The 25145-nt window shown below is 37.7% G+C and overlaps 2 protein-coding genes across 4 annotated transcripts; one reads left to right on the top strand and one right to left on the bottom strand.

Moving 5' to 3' along the window:
- Nucleotides 1–224: 224 nt before the first annotated feature.
- Nucleotides 225–14002, top strand: LOC145781984 (haloacid dehalogenase-like hydrolase domain-containing 5). 3 transcript variants are annotated; one of them, XM_082593702.1, is made up of 9 exons: nt 225–479; nt 615–815; nt 1824–2027; nt 4866–5086; nt 7868–8056; nt 8338–8419; nt 10691–10744; nt 11851–11946; nt 12742–14002. In XM_082593702.1, exons 1-9 carry the CDS (start codon nt 372–374, stop codon nt 12895–12897), a joined length of 1311 nt encoding a protein of 436 aa, XP_082449828.1. In that variant the 5' UTR covers nt 225–371; the 3' UTR covers nt 12898–14002. The 3 variants fall into 3 exon arrangements, with proteins under 3 accessions (XP_082449828.1, XP_082449829.1, XP_082449830.1); XM_082593703.1 differs by lacking the exon at nt 10691–10744; XM_082593704.1 differs by lacking the exons at nt 10691–10744; nt 11851–11946.
- On the bottom strand, nt 13969–24447 carry LOC145781983 (dolichyl-diphosphooligosaccharide--protein glycosyltransferase subunit 1-like). Its single transcript, XM_082593701.1, has 11 exons — nt 24182–24447; nt 23351–23502; nt 22707–22917; nt 21785–22032; nt 21542–21696; nt 21167–21266; nt 20722–20860; nt 19773–19940; nt 19483–19551; nt 16408–16536; nt 13969–14428 (listed from the first exon to the last, which is right to left on the bottom strand). Exons 1-11 carry the CDS (start codon nt 24404–24406, stop codon nt 14240–14242), a joined length of 1785 nt encoding a protein of 594 aa, XP_082449827.1. The 5' UTR covers nt 24407–24447; the 3' UTR covers nt 13969–14239.
- Nucleotides 24448–25145: the final 698 nt, after the last annotated feature.

Genomic DNA, 25145 nt, shown 5'->3' with positions numbered 1-25145 from the left:
CTAAGCCAAAACACTTATTTTAATACGTCATCAGACAAGTGAAAAGTCAGTAAACTGGTCGGACTAGTAAAAAATCGTGCGGGCTAGTGAAAACGGAGAGCAACTAGTCCGGTGGGCTAGTGAAAAAAAAAGTTAAGATCAACCCCTGCTGTAGTATAATATAGGCTTTGGTATAACAATTTATTTTTGTTAGTACAGGTGTACTACTTTCCATCAGTATTTTAGGCAATTTTTTAAAGTTTGTGTTCAACATCAACCCTGCTAGCTTGCAGTGCTACTTGATCATTGGTGGTGAACTCTTGCTATAACTGTAGCTCATTATCCTTACCATATAGCTCACCAGTTGGACCTCGGTATAACAAGTTTTGAAAATGAGCTCTGCTTCTACGATTTCAAAAATATCTCAACAAATCCGATCATCTGTAAAGCATAACATTAATTTGAAAACATTGTATCGCTTTCATTCAACGACAGCTCAGGTAATTTTTGTGTGCTTGTAAATGTAGTGAGATTTAGGTTGTTATATCTGTCTTTTGTTAAAATGAAAGTGTTAATTAACATTTTTATATACATGTTATAGCTATGTTATGATTAATTAAGTTTTACCATTTCAGACACCTGAATTTGGGTTGTTATTTGACATTGACGGCGTTTTAATCCGTGGAAAAAAGCCAATTCCTGCTGCTAAACAAGTATTCAAACGACTCATAGACAAACAAGGGAAGTTTCGTGTCCCCACAGTATTTGTTACTAATGCTGGAAATGCATTGGCCAAGACAAAAGCAGAACAAATATCCAGAGTTCTAGATGTAGAGGTATTTACAGTCAGTTTGTAACTTTTTCTGTATTATATTTCACACATTAAGTAAGAATTTTACTATAAGTTAAACAACAACATTACATGGTTATGGCAACTCCATATTAATTTTTATGAAGTCTAATTGTTTGACCAGGTAATTTCTTTAGCTTTGTCATCATGAATGACTTATCGGCATACATAATTTTTCAAGTTAGAATCTGTGTGTATGCAGATATCTTTATCTATACGATTTAACATCTCTTGTTCCCCATTTTGTGAGGGTTGAACGCCAACGAATGGAAACAGATATCACCAACAATCCAACATATTTTACAATAATTGATTTCACTTAAGTTTCCTCCTCAATTGCATGGTAGTAGAAAACATAATTTTATTTGACAGTTTTACAAACTCATAGAACACTAATACATAAACTGTTTTGATTGGATTTTTTTTGTCACATTTGTCACTTGCACTTTATGTTTTATAATATCAGTTCAGCAGGCCACAGCCCTAAGAGGGGCTACTATAGGTATTTCTATCGGGTCTGCTACTATTCGGTGAGTCCGATTCGGTGAGTCCGATTCAGTGAGTTCCTAACCTCTATCCCTTAACCCTAACCCCAAACCCTAAAACAACAATGATAATTAGGCTACGGTACCCGATAATTTAAAAAAAAATTAAAAAAATCCCCCTTTAAGGGATCGGACTCACCGAAACGGGCCATTCCGATTTCTATCTATCTCGAGAGCAACTTGCTGTTCATAATCATGAGAGAATACAAGAGCTGTAGTTGAAGGGCGCCACTTTACCATCGATGACATGTCTTAAAGTGTCTTTTCAAAGACACACCACATACTCTTGAGTGGTGTTAAACTGGCGCCCTATTGAATGTCGAACCACGGCTCTCACGACTCGGCTATGCAGACGTATATGTAAGAATATAGCACTCATTAAATATTGCAACAATATGTTAACAGTTCTTTATACATTTATTTGTAAATATATTATACTCAATCTCCAGATCAATGCCGGCCCAGTTATGATGTCACATAGTCCTCTGCGAATGTTTCAAGAATATCATGACAAATGTGTTCTCCTATCTGGCCAGGGCCCTGTTGAACAGATCGCCAAAAAGATTGGCTTCACCAACACTGTGACTATAGAGCAAATACGAGAGGTTTTTCCCAACTTGGACATGGTGGATCATCAAAGACGACCAAAAGCAGTAAGTACCGTACCTTTTGAAGAAGTTTCTTAAATCATCTCAAACTTAGGTTGCAAAGAGGTGGTTGTGGTCATACTTTTTTAAAAACGTTAATTTTGCCTGTCTTTTTTGAAGCCAATTTTTGTTTGGTTACAGTAGCATGTTTGGCAACGTGAATTAAAAAATATGATTTCAAATGTGGACCCCTTACTGAGTTGTAGTTTATGTTTGATATCAAAAGGAACTATTGAAGGAACTATTATCTGTTTACAACTGCTCTTGCAAAACTTTTGTAGTAAAAGTAACACTATTTAGAGCAACTAACATAATGATGTGATTTCTGGTGTTGTTGCTGCGTCTTGTAAACTCACACTTCTCCACTTTGCACCTGTTCATTCTAACTCATCCCAGGTACACAAATGGCAACTGATGCATTTGCCATTCCGGTGTAGCAACTGACGTGCCGACCGTCTAGTCGTTGAGTTGCTTCTTTACCATTGTCCTTGTGTCTCAAATGTGTGTTTTTAATTAAATTGATTAACTTCACGTCAATATGTTCTTTCAAGCTCAACTTCTTCTTCAACTTTAGGCAGAATAATATTCTTCCTTTTTTCAATTTTGTTGTTTTCTTGAATATTTTATAGGTTTCCTTTATACTGCTGGGACCTAAATCCTCTTTTAAACTTGTTCACAAAGTATCAAGCAAACAGCGTAGTCCTTTATGAAAACGTTGAATTAATGTACAAGTGGACTCCATTGCTGATTGGGTAAAAATGCTATGGTGCAAACCGTGCAATACGGTGATTGATCGATGAATTCGAATCATGCCCAATGCCCATATTCAGTTTCAATCGATTTAAAATAATATACGACGATGAAAAAATTGCAAAATCCACAAATCAATGAAAATTTCAGATAACTTTCCTGAAGCCTGTTATTGACGTGCATGTTGTACCCAGACAACAAATCAGCCATTTTTTACGTTGATGCAACGTTTGTGGACGTTAAATCAATGTAAAAAACGCGGCTGATTGCTGTCTGGATAGTTTCTCTAGTTTGTCATGTCAAAAAGTGAAATTGCGATGCTATTTTACAACCAAGATCGATAACAACGTATCTTGAAATTTCATCTCTATTAGTTCCTGTCACTGCAGCTTGAGGTAGAATCCACAGCGGGATTCTAATTTTATGTGAAGACAGATTATTATCTCCCCCGAGCTCATGATTTTTTCGGTTATCATTTCAATCAACATTCCTTCCAACTTTTGGTTGTTTTATGCCTATTTGCTTTCAAACTATGTGTTGAACATTTATGAGAAGCAGGAAATGCCTTATTGACTATCACAAATTTCTGTTCCCTTGAATTGCATCCCATTTATAAGAGCTTCCAGTGAAAGTGTCACATTTTCTCTTAGAGGCTTGTCAAACCTTTGATTTCAATGCTCAAACAAGTGATTTGAATGAAAAACATGGCAATTTTCGGGCAGGGGACTTTTATCGGATGTATAACTTCAAGTATTGTTTTTCTCGAACCCAAACCCACTTTTCTTACAGTTATTTCAAAGGTTTTGTTTTGTACTTAGTCAGGTTGCATGTTTCAAGGAAGCGTTACCACTGAAGAGAACAAACCGAGCATCTCAACCTAACAAGCCAATTAAAATATCCTTCACGAAATGGCAACTGAAAACTCATAATAGAAGAGCTCAACAGTAGGCACTGTTCTTTTTTAGAAAATGTAGGTCTCCACGCTTGCGACAAAAGAGATTAAACGGTTTTGATTGGTCAAACTTTTTCGTGGTTTGCGCCTGAGCCTCAGATTGCAGCTTATGCTGACGCGCATCATTTAGTTAGAATTGTCATACTCGTTTAAAGCTTTGCTTGCTTTAATGATGTTGCAATATTCTCACACAGTTGCTGTCATGGCATTTATGTTTGCTGCAATTCAAACGGAACAAATCCGTTCTAATAAACAAACTGACTTAACGCAGTGTATATTAAAAATGATGAAGAAATAAAACGATTAAATTTAAATATAATATTATTGGCTCTCTCTCTCTCTCTTTATTTTGCTTCAAAGATGCCCGGTCTTCATCTTGAAACATCAGGGTCGACCAGTTGTCTGCAGTGACTTCTCCATTGGCAGTTCAGTTTATTTATTTTTTCTACTGGTGAATAAACAAAATATACACAACACAATAAACAAAATTAATTCGCACAACAAGGATGGCAGCGAAAGACCAAAAGGTCACAAAAGTCAGAGCTACCACCCGAACATATAAGCAAAACACAAAAATTAAGGAACATAATGCCGATATTTAACATGATACAGTTAAATAACAAAAACAAAGCAACATAAAGACTGTGTGCAATGAGATAAGCACATGATATGTTTTAGGAGTGATTACTGTACAAATTTTTTAAGAAATATTTATATTTAAATGTAAAAGTACTGGAAGATGTTTCTTTTAGTTCGTTTAGTATTTGATTCCATAGTAACATTCCATTGAAACATAGCTTCTTCTTACCATGGCTTGATTTTAGAGATGGCAAATATAAATCATTATTTTTGTTATGACTGGTGCTATTCTGGTGAATTTCATCTACATAAGCAAACAGCTAGCAAATGCCCGTGACAGCATTCTGTGCACATATTTGTACCTGAACTTTGCACTCTCTAATTTAATAATATCTTTAACTCCGAGCACATTAAATTGTGCTCCAGTTGACTAACTGACATTTGAAATACCTTGCGAAACGCAAGCCCAAATTTCACAAACCATGCGAAATCTACTAAAGTGTTTGAGTTGAAAAACTCGCTGTAACATATTGATGTTTTATTTTCCAAATCTTCTTTTTTAGCCATCTACATCCATGACTGAAAGCTTCCCTAAGATCGATGCCATTGTCCTCTTTGGAGAGCCAGTAAGATGGGAGACCAACCTCCAGCTAATCATTGATGTCCTCCTCACCAACGGGAAGCTAACTGATCCCATATGTGAGTTTGCCAACAACGAGAAGCATCTCCCCGTCCTCGCCTGCAACATGGACTTATTGTGGATGTCGGAAAGCCACATGCCAAGGTATTCTTTTAATAGTTCGATTTCTTTTGACACAGTGTATAACTAAACCTATCCTGAAGTAAGACGTATGGTTAAAACATGTGGTAAGGTGCAGCTTGTGATAGGCTACTTGTTTTGTTTGTGAGAAGATTTTTCGTCGTATTTTTCTATAACAAACACGGCGTAAAATTTCTTTCCTTAGAACTTAGAGGAAATACCTTTTTTTTAGATAGATGAGCAATCTCTTATGAGAGTAAGTTTTGCAAATCGTGAAACGTTTTGTTTCGGGCAAGCGTTCCATGTGTATCACAATGAAATGATGACTGTGGTTTACATTCTTGCAAACTTAAAAGCAGACTGCTGGACCTAACTGACATTATCAGACTGTTAACATACCATGCTTTTATCTTGAGTCATCTCGAACAAACCGGTTACAAAAACTACAAAATGTCGGGAATTTTTTTACGCAAATTTAAATTATAGCATACTGTTGGAAACCTCGTGATGACAACTCACGCATTGCTACAACGTTTCTTGCCATCAAAGCTTTTGTTTTTTTATTACGTCACTTGCCGCCATCTTGTTACATTTGAGGAAGTGACATATGAAACTTACACGTAGGTTAAGGGAAAGGCAATTTCAGCTTAATAAGAAGCCTAACGCTTGAAAACGTAGCCTTATGAGTTGCCTGCTCACAAAGCCTCATGCGTTTTACTGAGTGAATTCCACACATTTCCAGATGGATCGTCGTGGCATGTTGGGTTACGTGATTAAGTGACGTCATATCTCGATACATCACTCGTAGATTTTTGAGTGTATAATGCAGAAATGTCTTAGATGCAGCGATGGGGTCTTGGCACTTCACTTTTTGATTTTTGAAGAATTGAGTTTTACATGATTTTTGTAGCGTATCGTTACTTGTCTGTTGGTTGAATAAGGACCTTCTGATGATCCCCAGTATAGGCTGAAACAGACTGCAGAGGTTATTAGAAAATAGTGACTGAATTTGATATAATTAAAAATCCCATTTCTGTTGCGTTGTCGCGTAAGAAATGGACTGACACGATCTTTGCTTCATGCTGTATCTTTATCTGGCTTTCAAAAATATTTAATTGTTAAGGTACAGGTTTTGTCATCCTTGAATTAAATCTCCAAATTACCATTATTTTGTTAACTAGCGGTTGATCAAATGAAGGAAGTGACTGTTGTGTAACTTGAATAGCAGTAAATGTTTTTATTACGCTTTTTGATGCAACCAAACTATCTTTTTTCAGCACTGTGTTGTTAATACTTACGTAAATATTTACACCGTCAAGTTAGGCTAAGATAAGCTGCAAGCTGCATTTCAACCACAAAATGTTGAATTTTAAAAAAAATTTAAGCCAATTTTTTTTTAATTTTAAATCTTTTCATGATCCCAGTAAACACTCTTCTGTGTTAGATAAGAATTAATCAATTAGAAATATCTTCATTTGAATCTAACATCTCAGGGTAGAGTTTTAATCCATTTATATTGCATGCAACATGCATGTGCGTCCTTCAGATTAAGCTGCTCAACTACTTCCACTTGTACTGCTTCAGAAAAGCAGGCTCACCGTGACCTAGGATATGCTGCTTTGATTTGTCGGCCAGAATACCCAACAACTACTAAGCGACGCACTCAATGTCAAAATCCCATTTCAGGACATTACTAGAGGTTATGAAATATTGATATTCCATGACGCTCAATCGAACGAGGTTCACTTGCGATTGCGTTTCTATGAATAACGAAAACTAACCCTGGCCGTCCAAGTAAAATCGATATTCCCATATCACTCCAGGGGTCTACAGAACCTAGAAACCACAGAGTGCGAACCTTTCGACGTACTCAAGAGCAAAATACAATCTTTAGTATAAGGACTTAGCATGGTCGGAAAACCTTTTTCGTCATTTTCATTTAATGTTAAGGAAGTGTCAGCTGTTTTGTTTTTGGAAAGCGAACAAGTGTATTCGATGTCAGGCTACGTTGAAGTGATGTAAAAACGATTGACCTTGGCAATAGCAATAAATCATGAGCGACTTTATTCTTGTCAAACAAAAGACATTTCTCGACAAGTAGGCTGTGTCAAACTTACACTTTGGGAACGCAAAGTGGCATGATAGCAGGGTCATCGTGGCTGCCTGGCAACCCTTGTATGTACTTAACTGAGGTTAAAATGATACTTTTTAGAAAGCATGCTGACATTATAAACTAAGACGCAACCTGTCTCAGTGCCACTGCGTGAATTGACAATTCTATTAAAGTTTACTTATCGCGTATTGACTTTTACTTAAAAATTAAAATCATCTTTTTTACTGAGGTAGCAGTGATTCATCTATAAATGTCTTTGAAGCGCATAAGAGAGTGAGGAATCGTGTATTAATTTTTTTCATTTATTTTTTTCAAGCTGAAAGTTAATCACGCAAACAGGGGCGTGTCACACGCCTCTTAAACGCCTTCTCCGAGTTGTGAAGTTACTTTCTCATTTACGCTATAATTCATGATATTAATATTTATTGCCATGATTATATGTTTGGATTGCTTAATGACCCCAAATTTTGACTTGGTGCGGAAGTGAAATGTGCAGACACTTTGTTTGCCTCAGAATGCAAATGAAGTTAGATTTGTGCTTGGTTCCGCTTATTTTGCTCGTAAGCAAGCGAAACTATTTTGTGTGGTGGTGGAACTGGAAGTAGCTTACTTCTGTCACTTTAGCTTCCGTGAGTTGCACAACTTTCATGAAGTAAAAATAACAGTGGACTTAAAATGTCTTGTTTCTATAGATTTGGCCATGGGACTTTCCTTCATTGTCTTGAGAATGTATTCAAAAAATTAGTTGGGATGCCTCTCAAGTACACAGCCCTGATGGGTAAACCCAGTGAAATCACCTACATGTACGCTGAAAGCCTAATCAAAAGGCAGGCCGCTGAAATGGGCCTCAACTCCCCGATAAAGACTTTGTACGCCATAGGGTAAGTTTCAAGCGAAATATAACTTTTCTTCTTTTCAACGATTGTGACGAAATCATACGCTTTCTTGTTGTTGATTACAGGAAGTTACAGCTACCTGTGAGAGACTTGTTAATTCTATGCGTTGTATTAAGCGATATACAACAATTCAATGTGACGCCACAAAACGTCGATCTCTATGACGATGTTAGTGCTGTCACAATGATGCACTAACACCATGGCGTGACTAACAATAAGCGATGTACTGATGACACGTACTGATGCATATTTGTTATTCTCATTAGTGACAACCCAATGGCCGATATATACGGAGCCAACCTATATAACAAACGATTGCGAGAAGTCCGTGAAACTACACAACAGCAGGTGGGATTGTTTTGTCACACATTCCAATTATTTTATTGTGACTTGTTCTGATAGCCGGTTCCGACAACAGTGGAGTCTTTTCTTACAAAATTAACATTTGTAATGTCTACACTACAGCGTAACGCCTTTGCGATATTCAGCACATTTTTAGAAGGTTTCAAACTAGATGGTAGAAGTATTCCCAGGGCCGTGTGAACTGCCCCACGTACCCCCGGCTGATTAGGACCCCACTAATTTTAGTTTGTTTGATGTTTTTTGACTGTTTAAAAAATAAAAAATTTACTACTAAAGTCCGATGATCAATAGCTTAAATCATGCAAGGCGTATTTACTGCTTTTCAAATCCCCGACTGGGGGCCAACCTCTAACTAAGGGTCCACTCGTGGTTAGTTCGTGCAGCGTTTTTCAGCTTGCAATTTCACATGTACGGGTAGCATTTAATATGTTTTTTTTTCATTTTTATAAAAATGTCTTGCTCACTTCGCTCGCTCAACCTCATTTTGTTCACCTCGGCGATATTAGACATACATAGTTGCCGATAATTAAGGGAGTGAAAAGTTTTTTGTGTCCCTAAAAGCTAACAAAATGATTCAATATTCCAAAGTAAACACTGCTCATTCAAATAGCCTAGCTAATCAATCACTAGATTGATAAATTCTAATGTGAATCGGGATAGGTTATGAAGTGAAAATACTATCGGTTAAGGCGGGGACACCTCAGATAAATTTTCGAAGTTATAGCCTGCTGAAAGGCTACACCACACCATGCTATACAAACTTTTAAGAAATAAATTATTGAAAACCTTCTGTGGCCGTGAATGAAGTTTTTTTGAAATGGTAGACTAACATAAATGTTAAACCAAAACTTCTACCCCTATTCAATTTTAATTTGATGAATTTGATTACATGCAAAGCGTGCATCTTGATAAAAAAAAAACATTAAGTTATTGCTCCTAAAAAGTGACTAAAACATGATTATATGTATCAAATTTTTCTGGGGGCAATCCTCCTAAACCTCCCTTTCCATTTTAATTTTTCAGACATGAAGATGCGCATTGTTCATATACGTTATAAATATTGTTTTGTTAAAACCCTGGTAGCCTACTTCCCCAACTTTTTTTAGATCCGCTACTGCGTCGTCGGCATAACCTATTAGGCCTAACTATTTTTTTTCTAGAAAATCTTAAGAGCTGTTTACTCTTTGCTAAAATCATGATGTAAATTTTCTCCCCGCATTGAAAGAGTTTGCGGCTCTAAACGCTTTCTGGTCCTACTTTTGAAAGTGATCACTAAATATAGGAGCCCACTAGTAGATTTCGTGGGGGGGTGAGATGGTGCTCACACGGCCCTGAGTATACCAGGGTCCCTAGCTCAAACGAGTACAAATGTTTGGGTTTAAGCTAAGGTTGTTAGAAATGAGTTTCCCAAATCTGAGGCAACGACACGAGAAATATTTGTTGTTTTTTGTAATTTCAAATTTCCACGCAATGCATAAGTGACATTGCAAAAGCAAACTTCATGCAAGGCTAGGCAGTAGGCTATTAATTATTGCGGTAAATTGCCCCAAAATTTCCGGCGTTGTTAATTTAAAAAGCTAATTCCACCTTGGTAAATCAGTTTTTTTTACATTGATTTCTGTACTTACCATATGGCAACGTATTTTTAGTTTTTGGTTGTTTTAATCCTTTTTCAGCATAGGGTGTTGTTAGTCATATTACTTGCAACAAAGTTTGAAGGTTTGCACCACATCCTTTGTGACGTCACAATGTTGAAACCGCCTGGTGTTGAAGGGTCGCTGTCTCAGCGAACGTAGTCAGATCATTTCAGTTCTGTTTTAGACAATGCAGTGGGAGCGCGGTTCCTTTTTAATGATGCGAGCTCTTGCAATTATTTTTGGTTTGTTTGTGAAGTAACAACCAGACGACTAACCAGTAACCACAGTTGTTGATTGCAGTCAGGGCCGGATTTAGCCGATGGGAGGCCCGGGGCACTTTTAGATCGGGGGGCCCCCGTGCAAAAAATTTTTTTGCGCCTACGGCGCGAACCGTCTCTACGTTTACAATAGCATCAGTCCAGTACTGCACAGCATTTTGCAGAAACTTTAAATGCCAAAAGGAAAAAAATAACACAAAATCACATTTTTTTCCACATAGGGGGGCTCTTCAAAAGTCGGGGGGCCCGGGGCAACTGCCCCCTCTGCCCCCCCCCTAAATCCGGGCCCGATTGCAGTCAAGAATGATTTGCTCTGTTTCGAATATGTTGCATGTTTTTAGGGCAAAGCTGAAAGCAGTGTTTCCGTTGCCCGGCAACAACAACTTCAACAACAGGTGCATGCATTCAAATATTTATGTTTTACCTTATTGGTGTAATCAAACCACATTTATATTTTCCCCCGCACAAAATGCTGACGATGGTGAGGAAATAACAACGTAACAAAGCTCTGTTTTTTACCAATATTGTGTTTTGGCTCAAACCAAACGTTTCTTTTGATTTTATCAGTAAAACTTATGTGTTCCTCAGTTAGCTAAACTGCAGTTTACACGCATTCAAGGTTAAATGATTTTGACTTGCGAGGCTGTCTCCACAAAATTTTGGGTTGGTTTTGTCTACAGTAGAAAAAAGGTTTTATTTTCAACGATTACGTAACCATAAACTGTCCCTCAGGTTCTGCTGGGTTACGACCACCGGGGTGGCGTTATAATTTAAAACCACAAACTACTTCCATCCTTTTGAGCGGTGTAATTAATCATACGTGATGTGCCATGGGATGTATATCATCAATAACTGATTGATATATTTAATCGATTAGCTTGTTTATGAAAAAAAAATGATAGCACAACCTCTCAAACATCCTGTGTCAGTGAATGAATAACTTATTTAAAAAATGATTACCGTACTTTTTGTATCATGGAAATTACTTTGGCTGATTTTAAAAGGTACCCGGTCAATTGGTCGAAAGACATTTGGTCGACAGTCATTTGGTCGACAGACATTTGGTCGACAGGACGTTTGGTCGACAAGACATTTGGTCGACAGGACATTTGGTCGACAGACATTTGGTCGACAGGACATTTGGTCGACAGACATTTGGTCGACAGGACGTTTGGTCGACAGACATTTGGTCGACAGGACATTTGGTCGACAAGACATTTGGTCGACAGGACATTTGGTCGAAAGAACGATTCATTTTAGGGTTAACTAACCCTAACCTTAACCCTAACCCAAATGTCCTGTCGACCAAATGTCTTGTCGACCAAATGTCCTGTCGACCAAACGTCCTGTCGACCAATTGACTGTCGACCAAATGTCTTTCGACCAATCGACCGGCCACCTTTTAAAAGTGATTAGTATTAACAGAGCAATTCCCGTACATAAGCTACTTATACATTGGTCGTCACCATACAATTCGTCACCTTCTTCACTCTTGTTCCAGGCCGTCCCTTGCCAAAAGGAAGTTATCTCATCTGGACAAGTAGAGCGCTGCCAATCCATTTTGGTTTGCACTGGTGTATATTCCCAACTACCTCAGGTGAGGTGACACACTCATCCTAGGCTGATTCTTTCCTATAAGGGGCTATTCAAATATTGACCTTTAGGGGGGTGTCAAAATCGTCATACACTACTTTTGAGGGGGTAAAGAAAACAATATATGACATTGACAAAAATGTGACATTGGAACGACCTTTGGGTCAAGCGTTTTTAACCGAAAAAAAAAAAAAAAAACTAAATCAGGAAAAATCGAATGTATGATAAACGCCCACATTATGATCCAAAACAACTGGTGGAGTGATATTGTTTGCCATGGCGGTAAGGAAATGACAGTAAAAAAAGATTGAGAACCTCAGCTAAAGGATGTCAGTTTTGTAGCTGAAAGTTGCTTCCCGTTAAAAGTTTTCAGAATCCATTGTAGTTTAGCTCATTTCGTTTGCGTGCAAATGACCCATATTAGTCAATCCAGGGTGCCGAAGAGAATTTATTTAAAAACTACAATAATAAGGCTAATGTAATGTGCATTTTCTATCATTCTGCCGGCCCTTTTATCAAGCTGTCCAAGTGTTACAAGACGCTCTAGAATGGTGTCAGAACCATCATGGATAACTACGAAGATAAAACGTCATGTAAAAATGTAACCAAACGTAGTTTAGTCGTATGTTTGAATAGATCCTACGCCGGGGGCACGGGGTTCTCAGGTAAACGTTGCTGCTTTGATATGATCAAAACTTAAATTATCTGATGCTTTATAGAATGCTATCCCACTGTGTGAACATTTTCCAATCGCTGTAAAAGCTTTTAACTGTTTTAACTATTCTCTAAAACGTTGCAGGAAAGCCCATACCAAATTCCTCCAGTATTCCATGGGCCACGTGATGTGGATTTTGATGTTTCGCTTTGCATGCCCACACATATCACACAAGACGTTGCTTCTGCCTTGGATTACATATCAAAAGCCGAAGATTATAGGTTCGATACCCCTGTCTAGCTGATCAAGGAACGTTTTGGAAAGTTTATTGATAAGGGTCTAGTTTAGTCTGATAAGAGCGTCATGTAATATTTAAATAAACCCTAAAGGGGGCTCGCAATCGTCATGTAATATCTAGACAGTCCCTCGCATTAAGTACTGCACATGTTTTCACTTTGACCCGAAACAGTTCCTACGAGTTATTCTTCTCAAATGCTGATTTTAAGTTTTAGTTAAAAATATTGCAACATATCCATCATGTTGATATATCCCAATTGCTTTCACAAGTGCATGGCTACCTGGAGGTGCGGCCTGATTTGTTTTCAGAAATGTCAACGTTCATGCAGACAGCTGGCAAGCGGCTAACAATCCGAAATATTTTCAATCTTATTTTCTTTGGGTTTTGAACATCACCAGGTTTTGAAAAACAATTTGTTACCTGTAAAAGACTTTAACTTTTTCAAAACATTATTTTTAAAATTTTTACCAAAATCTGGAAAAGTCTGGAGAAATCAGGCCGTTAACACATTTCTCTTGGTAGCCAAAACAAATGTTTTTTATTGTTTGCAGTGTCTGTGTTATCTTTTTGCAATATTGTTCTTTTTCTTCAGTTTCCTTTGTATCAAAGCAAAGCGACAAAACAATAGTTCGCTTTTGCTCGGTTAAAAGGAAATGTGTGGCCCATCTTGTCCTGTGAAAAGTCTCTTGCCAGGATCTACTTTATCGTTTACAGGTTTACCGAGGGGAGCACACCCCCTTCCGAATTAAATGCCGTTTTAACATTTAGCTTGCAAGTATCTGAGCGCTGGTACGTTGAAAGGGATTTCTTATTGAAAAGAGAGAACTTAGTCAGCAAATCAGTTCTTTTTTACGTTGAATCAACGTAATAAAGAGGGAATTGCCGGCTGGGAAACGAGAGCTCAAAGCAGTGCTGCTTTGTAAAATTGTTAAACAGCTGCAACGACATTATTTCGCTTTTCCACTTTAAAATGGGAGCTCTACTGTGGTGTTTGTTCTCAGAGACCTTGACATTTGAACGTTTGCACGTACTTGAAGCACTTTGTTGTTGTTTTTCGTAATCCAATTATATTTTTGTTGAATTGTGAAATACACAATGTTATGGTAACAGATATTTACTTTATTGCGGTTCGCGTAGAAATACACTGGTCAGCATTAATGTTCCGCAGAATCTTTAAACTGCGGGGTTGCTCTGGTATATCCACCCAGCAAATGACTTTATTGATTTGTTCTCTGGATTAGCCTACTGCATCTTTTTAAATGATCAACATGAACATGGTACAAGCTGGTTTCGAACATCTCAAAAATGTAAAATAAAGTGTCGCTCGCATCGTGGAAAAAAACATCAAAGTGCCAAATTATCAACTAACTCCACGGCTTGGTCTTGAAAATTTTCAATCGCTTTCTGGAGTTTCCCATCTTGATCTAAATACAAGTTCCGAGACATATTTTCACCGATCAGTTTCTCGGCCAGAGAGATCTTTTGCGCAATCTTGTCCTTCAATGAAGCATCCAACTGGTTCAGCTTGGCAACCTGGAGAGAAGAACAATGCTTAGCAACTCATAGGTTGTGGCCTTGTACGGGTCAAGTCTACACAGCGGGAGTCAGCATAAAAAATGATTTGAACTATCAGCTTGGTAATGATGGTTTGGTTTATTTGTTGTCGCGGTAAATTCTGTTAGCGACACTTCTCTTTGTCACTTTTGTATCACATTTAAGGCGTCACCACATTGATATGCAAGAAAGAATACAATCGGTACCGTTTTTAATATCCTTGGTATAACTAATTGACTAAAATTAAACCTACCAGCACAAGAGCAGAAGGCTATCGCCACTATTTGCCACTGAGCTAGTTGTATAAGCCTGGTAGTGACAACGGTAAAGTTAAGCGAACGGTAAGACAAAAATAGTCTTGTCACAAAGGCGTCAAAATTCCAAAAATTAGTTAAAAGCACTGAAATATGCAATAAATGTACCGATCCAAAAAGAAAGCTCAAACACTCACATCACTAATGACTAAGCAACTGGCTGTTAATGCACGCTGTCCCTGCTGCTACTCTTGTACTCTCTTTCAGTCACCTTTTCTCACATCTGACAACAGACTTGTCTGCACACACGAAGTTACTGTAACTTAGAGCTTTGACAAATGTGCTTGACAAAATTCCACACTGTCCACAACGCTGTAGCATGCCATGATGGAAACATGGTTTACAAGTTCAATGTGCTTGGATTTTCATTTAGGGGACGCAGAAACTATCTTAGGCCACGAGGCTACATTCTTATTCGTCAACCTGTTTTAAAACATTAACTTAAAAAATACACATTTGGGTTTTGTGCAACAGCCAATTAGTCTACTGACGTGTGCTTTACTAGTTCAAAACCTTCCATGCATGTTTTGGTATCTTTGACACGCTGAGTGTGTCATGTACCATCTCGCCCCCCCAGAAATCCACTGGAGGGCCTCTATGTTAAGTGATGGTGCTTAAAAATAAGACAAGAGAGCATTTAGGGTCGTCTCTTTTAGTCTGGGGAAAAAATCTACATTCATCATTTTAGCAAAGAGTAGGCTGCACAACTCTTAAGATGTTATAAAAAAAAGGGCCTAAGAAACTATGCCGATAATGCAGTAGCATAGTGGATGTAGAAAAAAGTCGGGGAAGTTGAAAACAAAGTAAAGGGGGTCTGGGGGGCTTCATTTTGATAAATATAACCTTGCTTTGGTCACTTTTTAGCAATTTTTAGAAACAATAATGTTTTTCTTTATCAGGACACACCCTTGGTATGTAGCCAAATTTATCATATAAAAATTGGATTGGGGTAGAAGGTTTGGTTTAAAATATAAGTTAGCTTATAATTTAAAAAAAAAATCATTCACGATCACAGTTCTAAGGATTTCAATAATTTATTTCTTAAATGTTTATAAGCTATAGCCCAGTGTGGTGTTGCTCAGTAGCCTATAACTTCGAAAATCTATCTGAGCACATTTAATTTCATAACCTATCTCGATTAACAATGAAATTTGGCAATTTCAACTACGCTATTTGAGTGCGCTATTCTTTCTTCTTGGTAGCAGCTATGTATTAACTGCTACCCAACCTGTCTTCTTTCTTACTTTTGACTAAAGTTCAACATGCGCAGTGTTTACTTCGGAATATGGCATCATTTTGTTAGTTTTTGGGGGACACAGAAAAACGCTGCGCAAACTAAATATGAGTGGGCCCCCAGCCAGGGGTTGGAAAGCAGTAAATACGACCTTGCATAATTTAAGCTATCGAGTGTATAGCTTCTGTGGCAGCTTTTCTATTTTTTAAACAGACAAAGATGAGAGGACCTCTACTCAGCCGAGGGCCTCCCTCGGCCGGGGGTGGTTAACACGGCCCCAGTTACGTTTCGTCCCAGTAACGACACGAGAATGGTGAAAACAAACCTCTGATTCAGGTAAATCCGCTGCAACTACAAGGCACAGTGAGGTTCTTGTTTAACTCCCAATGCCAACACCCGATTGAACTTACCTTGTCGGCCACTGCGTCATCTTCGTCACGAAGTTTCGTCATAAGCGGAGTTATTGTGTTTGTCGCCTCCTTGTGGCCTTTTTCTATCATTTTTTTGGCGCTCATAAATTCTGAATGGTTCTTGGACTTCTGCTCAAGTAGAAAGGTTCATTATTACGAAAATCATATATTCCTGTTATTTGTTAAACGTTTTGTGCTGTCAGTGATGCTCTATATGGCGTATTTGTCCTCAAAATGGCGTCTTGGAAAACATTGTTTATAAGTTGGCGAATTTTAAACTACAACAAATGTCATTAAACTTTAAAAAATCACGTTAAAAAAGAGGTTTGATGAAGAATAGGAAAGTACTTTGTTCATTAACTGAACCATCTATCTCTCTATTGAGGAGTGCAGGATGTTAGTCTTCTTGAAATTGATATGAAACCCACAATCTTTAAGCCCAGCTTTTCACGCTGAAAAATTTTGATCCAACTCAAGGTTCTCAGCATTAATGACAAGGTCATCTGCATGTAACATCTCCCAAGGGTAACCACAACGAAAATCGCGGGAAAGTGCCTCCATCACGATAACAAATAACGGACTCAGTACTGACCCTTGATGAACCCCGACGGTTACTTCAAACTCTGTTTTCGTTCATCTAGAAAAGACTTTCGATCGAGCGCCAAGAAGAATGGTTAATCAAAGTTGTTCGAGCTATGTACGAGTGCTCAAAATCTAGTGTTCGAAAGAATGGAAAGTATAGACCAGAGTTGAAAATAACCGCTTCAACCAAGAGCAAGTCTTTCTGCTTCGTGAGAATAAAAATTGCATCAGTGGTTCCACATACCGGCATAAAAATGGACAGCATCGGATCAATATCAGCTTTCTCAAGGATGATAGGTTTAAGCACACTGTTTGAACCTAACAATGTTCCAACACATTGTTAGTTTCCAGTGCAGAGCTAAACGCCATCAAATGTGGAAAAGTTTCAGACCGGTCGATAACTCGATATACTGTATAATGCCAATGGCAAATCTGGCAATCGATTCCTTAAAGCGTTACCTAATAAATAAACTTCATCAACCTGTAGACCTACTATTTGTCTTTGTCAGATGTATGAAGTCGCTCCTTCCCTTAACGTGGCAAGCATGATCTACCACGAGTCCACGACTAAGGTCAGGTTAATTACCTTACCTATAAAATATTCGTTCACATTTACCTCACTGTGAAACACTTACAACATAAATCAGTTCGTTTGCAAGGGTATGGAAAGGTAAAAACAAGAACCGCCTACCTAAATGATCCCTACAAATTCTCTAACTAAACAAAAGCCGTCGCTGGATTATCAAGAACATCGAATCGATCGTTTCCGAAAAAGGCTGTCTCCCAATTGTCCCAGACCGGGCCTCCGCAAATCGCTTCTGTCAGGAGCATTACCTTTACCTTTTTAACAAGTGATGATGTAAGACAAGTTCCATTCATCAGGCACTCGATCTTCTCGAATAACGGCATCTGCAAGCTCAGCTATTAATTCTGTTGAACGATCACCACCACCTGCAACCATTTTGACAATGGCCGACCCCTGAAGAGTCGAGAGCTTTGCCGTTTTTTTTTTTCATGTGCTTTAGCGCCTCTCTGATCATTTCCTTGTCAATTAGCAAACGTTGAATGGTAGTTTAATTAATTATTTCTGAAAGTTCCTTGGTTTCATATTATCTGAATTAGCAAAGCAGTGTCGACTTTCGTAGTAATCTCACTAAGTACATCAGGGTTCCATGGGAATTCGGAATTGATCAATCTATCATAGGGGATCATCCAAACTCCCTATGAGCGTCAGAAAAAGCGACGCTGTTGTCGTTACATCAAATGCATTTCTCACCCATGACATTCTCCTTCATCTTATGGGCAAGCTTAAAAACTTGATTCCTCTTGTCCATGAAGCTGAGACCACTGAATCTTTTCTGTTGTGCTTTCTTCTTGGCAATATTATATTATTGATTTTGCAGTCTTTTTAGCAACATCCTTTGTCCATTCTTAGCATGGCTTGCGCTTCACAGCCGAATCTACTTCCTCGTTCCACCATCATGTCTTCCTACGCTACAACTTGATCGTAGCACAGTTCCTAAAGTTTTAATACTACCAGCAGCTTGAAGTTGGTCGGACACATGTATTTCAAATGCATAGCTGGCAGGAGACTTAAGCTTCCACATCCGAAGCATGGGGCCAGCGGTTCTCCTCTTCTCCCTATTGATGTTTATGTCACATACAAGCAGTTTGTGTTGAGATGTGCATTTTTCACTTCCAATAACTTTAGCGTTCTTTAGGTTAGACCTTCTCACCAGAATGTCATCAACTTGACTAGTTGTAGTTACAGACCCAGACTTATGAGATCAGCCTTGAAGCAGCCTTCTCAAAGTATTAATCACAGAAAAAATTGAGAGTAACACATAGGTCAAACACTTTCGTTATTTTTTGTACCGAACCCAAAGCCACCCTGAACATCCTTAAAACCATTTACAGATTCACCAACGCCATAGCACCACCAACTAGAAGCAATTCATTGTCAGAGACAGCATCACAGAAACCGTGTTTCTCCTTTTGAGAACGACTAACCTGAAAACCGTAAACACTGAACACATTTATGACATTGTGTTCATTTAGAATCCTAAGACAAACTATTCGGCTGCAAATACGAGATACAGACAAAACTTTGTCTACCCAATCTTAGGCTACAAGAATCCCCACACCACCGTAATCTCTTCTTCACCTTTACAGAAAAGCTTGTACTTGTCATTCTTTCCTTTAATAAATCTCGCAGATTTCCGTCTCCATCGAGTCTCTTTAACACAACAAATGCTAATGTCTCGGCGTGCCGTCTCCACAACTTCGCTTGTTCTTCCCCGAAGCGTTACAACAATTACAGTTTCAATACGAAGTTTGCTATTCCTCTTTTCTGTCATTCTTCCTCTGTTCACATGTCGTACCCTAGTCCGAGGCTGCTGAGATGAAAGGTTATTAAAGAATTGAACGGTTATTATCGCTACCGTTCGCTAGAATGCCGAAAAATACATCGGTAGGTGCTTCCGCTAACCGTACCTTGTACTTGGCAATGGCGTCTTGGTAGGCTTTATAACACTTGCCCCGTTTCGCTTGTTGCTCTTGGACCTGTGAATCAACAAGTTTACACTAAGTAAGCGCAGCTGTGGTTAAAACACTGATCAATTAAATACAAAACCAGTTTTTTTAAGTGACCATTCTCAGCACTATCGTGATTAAAAAAAATTGTGTGATTGAACAATGAACATGGTAATGCACACAATCGAGAGAACATTTTCGACAAAGATGTTTGGGCTGAGTTGCTTTGTCAGTTGATGAGGTTCACAAACCTGAACGACAATTCCGTTGACCTTCATTTTGAAGTCAGATGCTTGATCGTAGGCGATGGAGAAGTCCAGACGGACAAAAATGATGACCGTAAAAAAAAGAAGGAAAAATGCTCCCACAATGAGAAGGGGTTCTTGGAGAAGGAGGAGTCGATTGAATGTGTAGGACAACTGACAAAATAACATTTTATTTTATTAAAAGGTCTTCTAAATTATAACAACAAGATTAGACTTTCGTCGGTTGTATAGCCTAGTGGTGAGAGACATAATACGACGTTCGGCATGGCGCAAGTTCGACACCGCTCAAGAGCATGATTGTGGCTGTGTTGTGTCTTCGGCAAGACACTTATTAACATGCTTGAAGGTGGACACAAAGATTGGCTTCCTTGTCTTCCGGTCCACTTGATCTAATTCTTCAACTATCAGGCCAGTTTGGATGGTGTCCGGTAATTTCATTGCATGGTAATTGCATCGCAGTATATCACATCGCCAGGTAATTACATCGCAGTATGAGAGCTGCGTAGGCTACCAGCTGCGTTCTTGCGTTATCTCACCAGCTGCGTTCTGCGGCTACCACCTACAAGGGTTAGGGTTATACGATGTAATTACAATGTCTGTCTTGCAATGTAATTACAATGCGATGACAATGTATGCGATGTAATTACCATGTGATGAAATTACTGCGATGAAATTACCACGATGAAATTACCGCGATGAGATTACAGTGAATCAGTTTGGATACGACAAAAACATGATTCTATTGTTTTTTGTGTCTTGGACCAATCAAGCGTCCATTCCTCGCAATATGGAGCACGAGACATTTAATCGTGGAGTGAGCACTGAGTAAGCTAACCTGTATTCGTAGAAAAATATAAAGAAGTGTTTGGAAAATATAAATTTGAATTTTCTGAGCGAAACTCTCACAGAGCTAATTGTCCGAGGTATAGCTTACAGTGAAGTCTTCAATGTGTTGCTCCAGTAAGTTAGATTTCTTCATAATGATCACTGGTCTGCCAACAGTGTCCAGATAGGTGTGGTGCAGCTCATCGCGCTGGCGGTCCACCGGGAACGAAACCTTAGTGTTGATGTTTCTACACATGAGACATGAAAAAGTGTCAGGTGCCAGCCAATAAATAATTTCTTTGCATCTCGTTTTTTTTACTTGATGCCAGGTATTCCATTTTCTGTGCGGAGTTTATGTTCCGTAACAAGTTAGTAACTGCAGTAATACGTTGTCGTAAATAAGTGAACAAACGTTGTAAATACGTTGTCGTATTACTTCATTTGCCCTTCTTCAGATCACGTGATTAAATGATGAGACTTTCAAAACACACTGCAAGTCTAGAAATGTAAAACAAAAAACTCAAAACAAAGAAAAGATCAATTTCAATCCTCACTTCGCTCCTTCTGGAAGAATAACCTTGAGAGTGAAATCATCTACAACTTGATCATCCATGACATGATCAAGAAAACGCATCTTCAATCCATAAAGATCACCTGGGAGGATGGAAAGAGCATTCACTAACTAAAACTGGTACTTGCAATCATTCGTATGTAAAAACATTATGGAAAATGTAACAGTGTACAATAAAATGCTATATAATAAATGTCACAGGTAAATGTACTTATTATAAACAACTCTAAAACCTTCTTCAGCCATTTTTCAGTTTTTTTTTTCAGTACGGTATCTCAAACGACGACAAATTCTAATCAAATGAAAAAAATCAATTTTAACTTTGAAACTGCAGAAAATGTAAACCCCAACACTTTACCTCTCGTATAGAGGTAGTTGTAGCTGGGAAGATTGTACCCGATATAATAAGAGGTTTTCCATCCCCCAAACAATGGAAATCTGGGACGAATTTCAAGGTCGACAGATTCTGGAGTTTTGTGAAGATTGGACGTGGAAATGTTTCCAATCTCATCTCTAGAAACAACAAAAATCACGCTTGTAAATCGTGTCCTGAATCTTTAAAGCAAAATATCGCTAAAAAATATGAACTCCATGACTAAACCTGTAATATACGTTGAAGGCAGATGCCGGCAACAAGGTTTTGAAGGCGTTCACAGCAGAGCTGCCACTGTTGGGTGTACGTTGATAATCGTATCTGCTGAAAGATCCTTTCAGTTTGGCTCCAGTGTGACGGACACTGATGAATTCCTCTACAGCAATATTCCCCCAGTGAGATACTTCAATGACTCGTGTCAAAGTTGAAACGGCCAGAAACGGGGAATTGTTTTCGTAATGAATTTTCATGCCACTCTGCAAAAACAAGAACACAAGATTGTTTTCAGCCACCAGCACGTAATTAGGGATGGACAATTTAAAATACTAAATCGATTCCAGTCCTGAATCAGTTAAAACTTATCCGTTTCTCTCTTGCTCGATTCCATGACACCATTTCGAGTTTTTCACTTTATGTTAAGCAAGTGTATGTAATATGTATTGGGTGAGATCATTCGTAACACAGCCGGTTTATCGTTTAAAGTTTGTGTCACTTCATAGAAATTTAAAAAACTAAAAGAAACAAACCAATTACGTAAAAAGACAGTAGTAGGCATTTACTTAGAAACACGAAGTGAACACAAAGTATATACTTTGTAATATGCTACTGCAGCTGTATCAGTTTCCATATAGCTTATCCACTGCAATGTGTTTAATTAGACCATGATGTCTAGAGATGAAGACCAGGCTTCTTTGAAGCAAAATAATGATGATGAATGTGTTTAATTAGAAAGTGCACTGTCAAATTAGCACAATTAGTTATTGCAATACGTCTTCAGAACAAGTTGTTTATCATGATATTTTGTAGGTGAAAATCTCATACTTATTTTATTTTAGTATTGAAAAGAAGTGGTTCTCAAATGCAGAGCTAACTGCCATCAAAATGCGTCAATTCACAAACAGTTTATTGTATTTCAAACCTTTGAACTTACTTGGCTATGGGCTGGAACATTTTCAAACTCTTTTGAAGAGCCATATTTGATGACCCGTTCTACTTTGTTGGGATTACCAAACTTTGAATAGCTTTCAACTGTATTTGATGGTAATTCTACAGTAGTAAATTGGGTGGTAGTTGAATATGGGGAGTAGTAAAAATGATTGCCTCGATACACCAGCAACTGGTTTTGGGATTGACTGATCTCTCTAGAAAAAAAATACAACAGTTAATGCAAACATGTGGTAAAAAACAAATAAACCCATCTGGGATTAGAGGAGGTTAAATTAGTTATTCAAATAACAGTTCAAATGTTTCTATTCAACACAAACTAAAATAAAAAACTACTAAACTAACATTCAGACACATCTTGCTGAAAGTTTTTAACCAACACAGTTATATATATTCTAACATTTAACCGAAACTTATTAGAATTGCAAAATGCCTTTCAAAGCTGCAAAACCCTACAGACATTCCGAACATCACCGATACTTTTTTAATACTTTGTGAAGTGATTTTTGTAATGTGAAAAATCATTAGAAATTTAAGCTATGATGTCAGTTCCAAGGTTGTGTGATTGATAGTTTCATTCACTATTTGCAATTGGTGTTCACATAAATTAAACCTAAAGTTGATTGTTACTTTGGAAATGGATTGACAGCATGAGCATATACTTCCTCCACAACATATTTGATGGAGTTTTCAGCTGCAAGTTTTGAAGGAAGAGAAACAACAAACACTTTGTTTTCTGAATCAGATTCCATCATCTTGAAGACACGAGACTCATCTCCATACTGCCAACAAAATTATACAAGGTCTATTACAATACTTATAAAGGTAAAAAGACTCGCATTATATTTTGTGGTTATGAACAACAAACATATATGTCTCACAGAGGTTTGTAAGTTCTGCAGCTTGCAACAACTGCTAGACATATATATATTTTGTTGTTGTTCAAAAGCAAATATGTAGTCGTAGCATACATGTTCATCAGAAACATGTTTTAAAAAATATTAAAAACTTTATACACAAGAAAAACTTCTACCAAACTTTGAGCATGCATCTATTAGATTTTATGACTGTAACATAGATCACTTAGTCACAGTACAAGGTAAGAAAGCAAGTTAGAAGGTGTTACTACAGACAGCAATTGAACATATTTCATAAGCATAGTCTCAGAGCCTATAAGTAAATTCTGTGAAACTATAACCAGAACTTACATTTAATCAGTAATCGTCTGCAAATCAATTTTTTTTAATGAAGCAGTTATTATGCGGCTAAAATAACATTAAACTTCGACCTTAGAAAATTAACAACATTTACACCATTTGTTTATTATATCACATTCTTTGTTATTTAAGCAAGATAAATTCTATTATCATGAATGTGTAAGAATGTGCGGTAACAAACATAAGTTTTACAGTATTTATTTGCTTACAAATTAGCTGAAAGTTAAATTGAAATTTTATATACCTTATGAAATGAAATGAATGCAAGATGCTTGACATGCTGCGGGTCTACAGTGTATTTGAAATTTGAAACTGCCCCTCCAGCACTATTCTTTAGTGTTACTGTTGTTGTTACTTTAACTAAATGAGTCTTCAGATCAATCACACGATTCACTTCTTGATTGATTAATTCTGCTTCTACCCACACAAGAAACAACAAAATCAGAGCAAAACAACTGTACTTAGCCATGTAATTTACCTTTATTATTTGCAAAAAAGTGTTTAATTTGGCTAACCTTCAAAAAGAAATAGAAAGGATCAATTAGTAAATTCTACCTGGTTGTCTATTCACAGCCGACAACCAGTGCAGTAAACATTTGTTTTGTGTTTCACCAACTACATTCATGTACAGTAGCATCAACCTTACAAATAAAGTTATTCCAGAAAAATATATATCTCACATTGAGCAAGTAAACTTTAGACACCATAAGATAAGTGTAGTCATCCACAGAAAAAAAACTTTCCTCAAATTACCTACAAAAAAACTTTCCTCAAAAAACCTACCTTTTTAAATGGGAAAAATCTGATTTAAGAAAAAAGGACAATCACATAAATATATAAAAACAATAAACAGACAAATCATATATGTAGAAGTCAGAAAGTTTAAATTTGGGAGCTGGTATAGGATGCAACCTAGTTCGTAGGTCCCTGAACAGTTCGTACCCTGAAAAGATCGAGTAAAAAAATTAAAAAAAGCGGAAGTCGCTGATCGCAGTTTCGGCAAACATTTTAAAATTTTCTCCCTGAAAAGATTGAGAGAAAGTTAGCACAAAGCCGAAGTCGCTGATCGCAGTTTCCGCTAACCCTCGCTCAACACAGTTTCCGCAAACATTTTCCCGCGGTTTCCGCTAACCCTAACCATAGACTAATCTATGCTCTAACCCTAACCTTCGCTGATTGCAGTTTCCGCAAACATTTTTCCGCAGTTT

This window comes from Aplidium turbinatum, chromosome 13, assembly GCF_918807975.1.
Source record: "Aplidium turbinatum chromosome 13, kaAplTurb1.1, whole genome shotgun sequence".
NCBI classification, from domain to species: domain Eukaryota; kingdom Metazoa; phylum Chordata; class Ascidiacea; order Aplousobranchia; family Polyclinidae; genus Aplidium; species Aplidium turbinatum.
The sequence above is the reverse complement of the archived record's forward strand: the minus strand, read 5'-3'. Positions and strand labels throughout refer to the sequence as shown.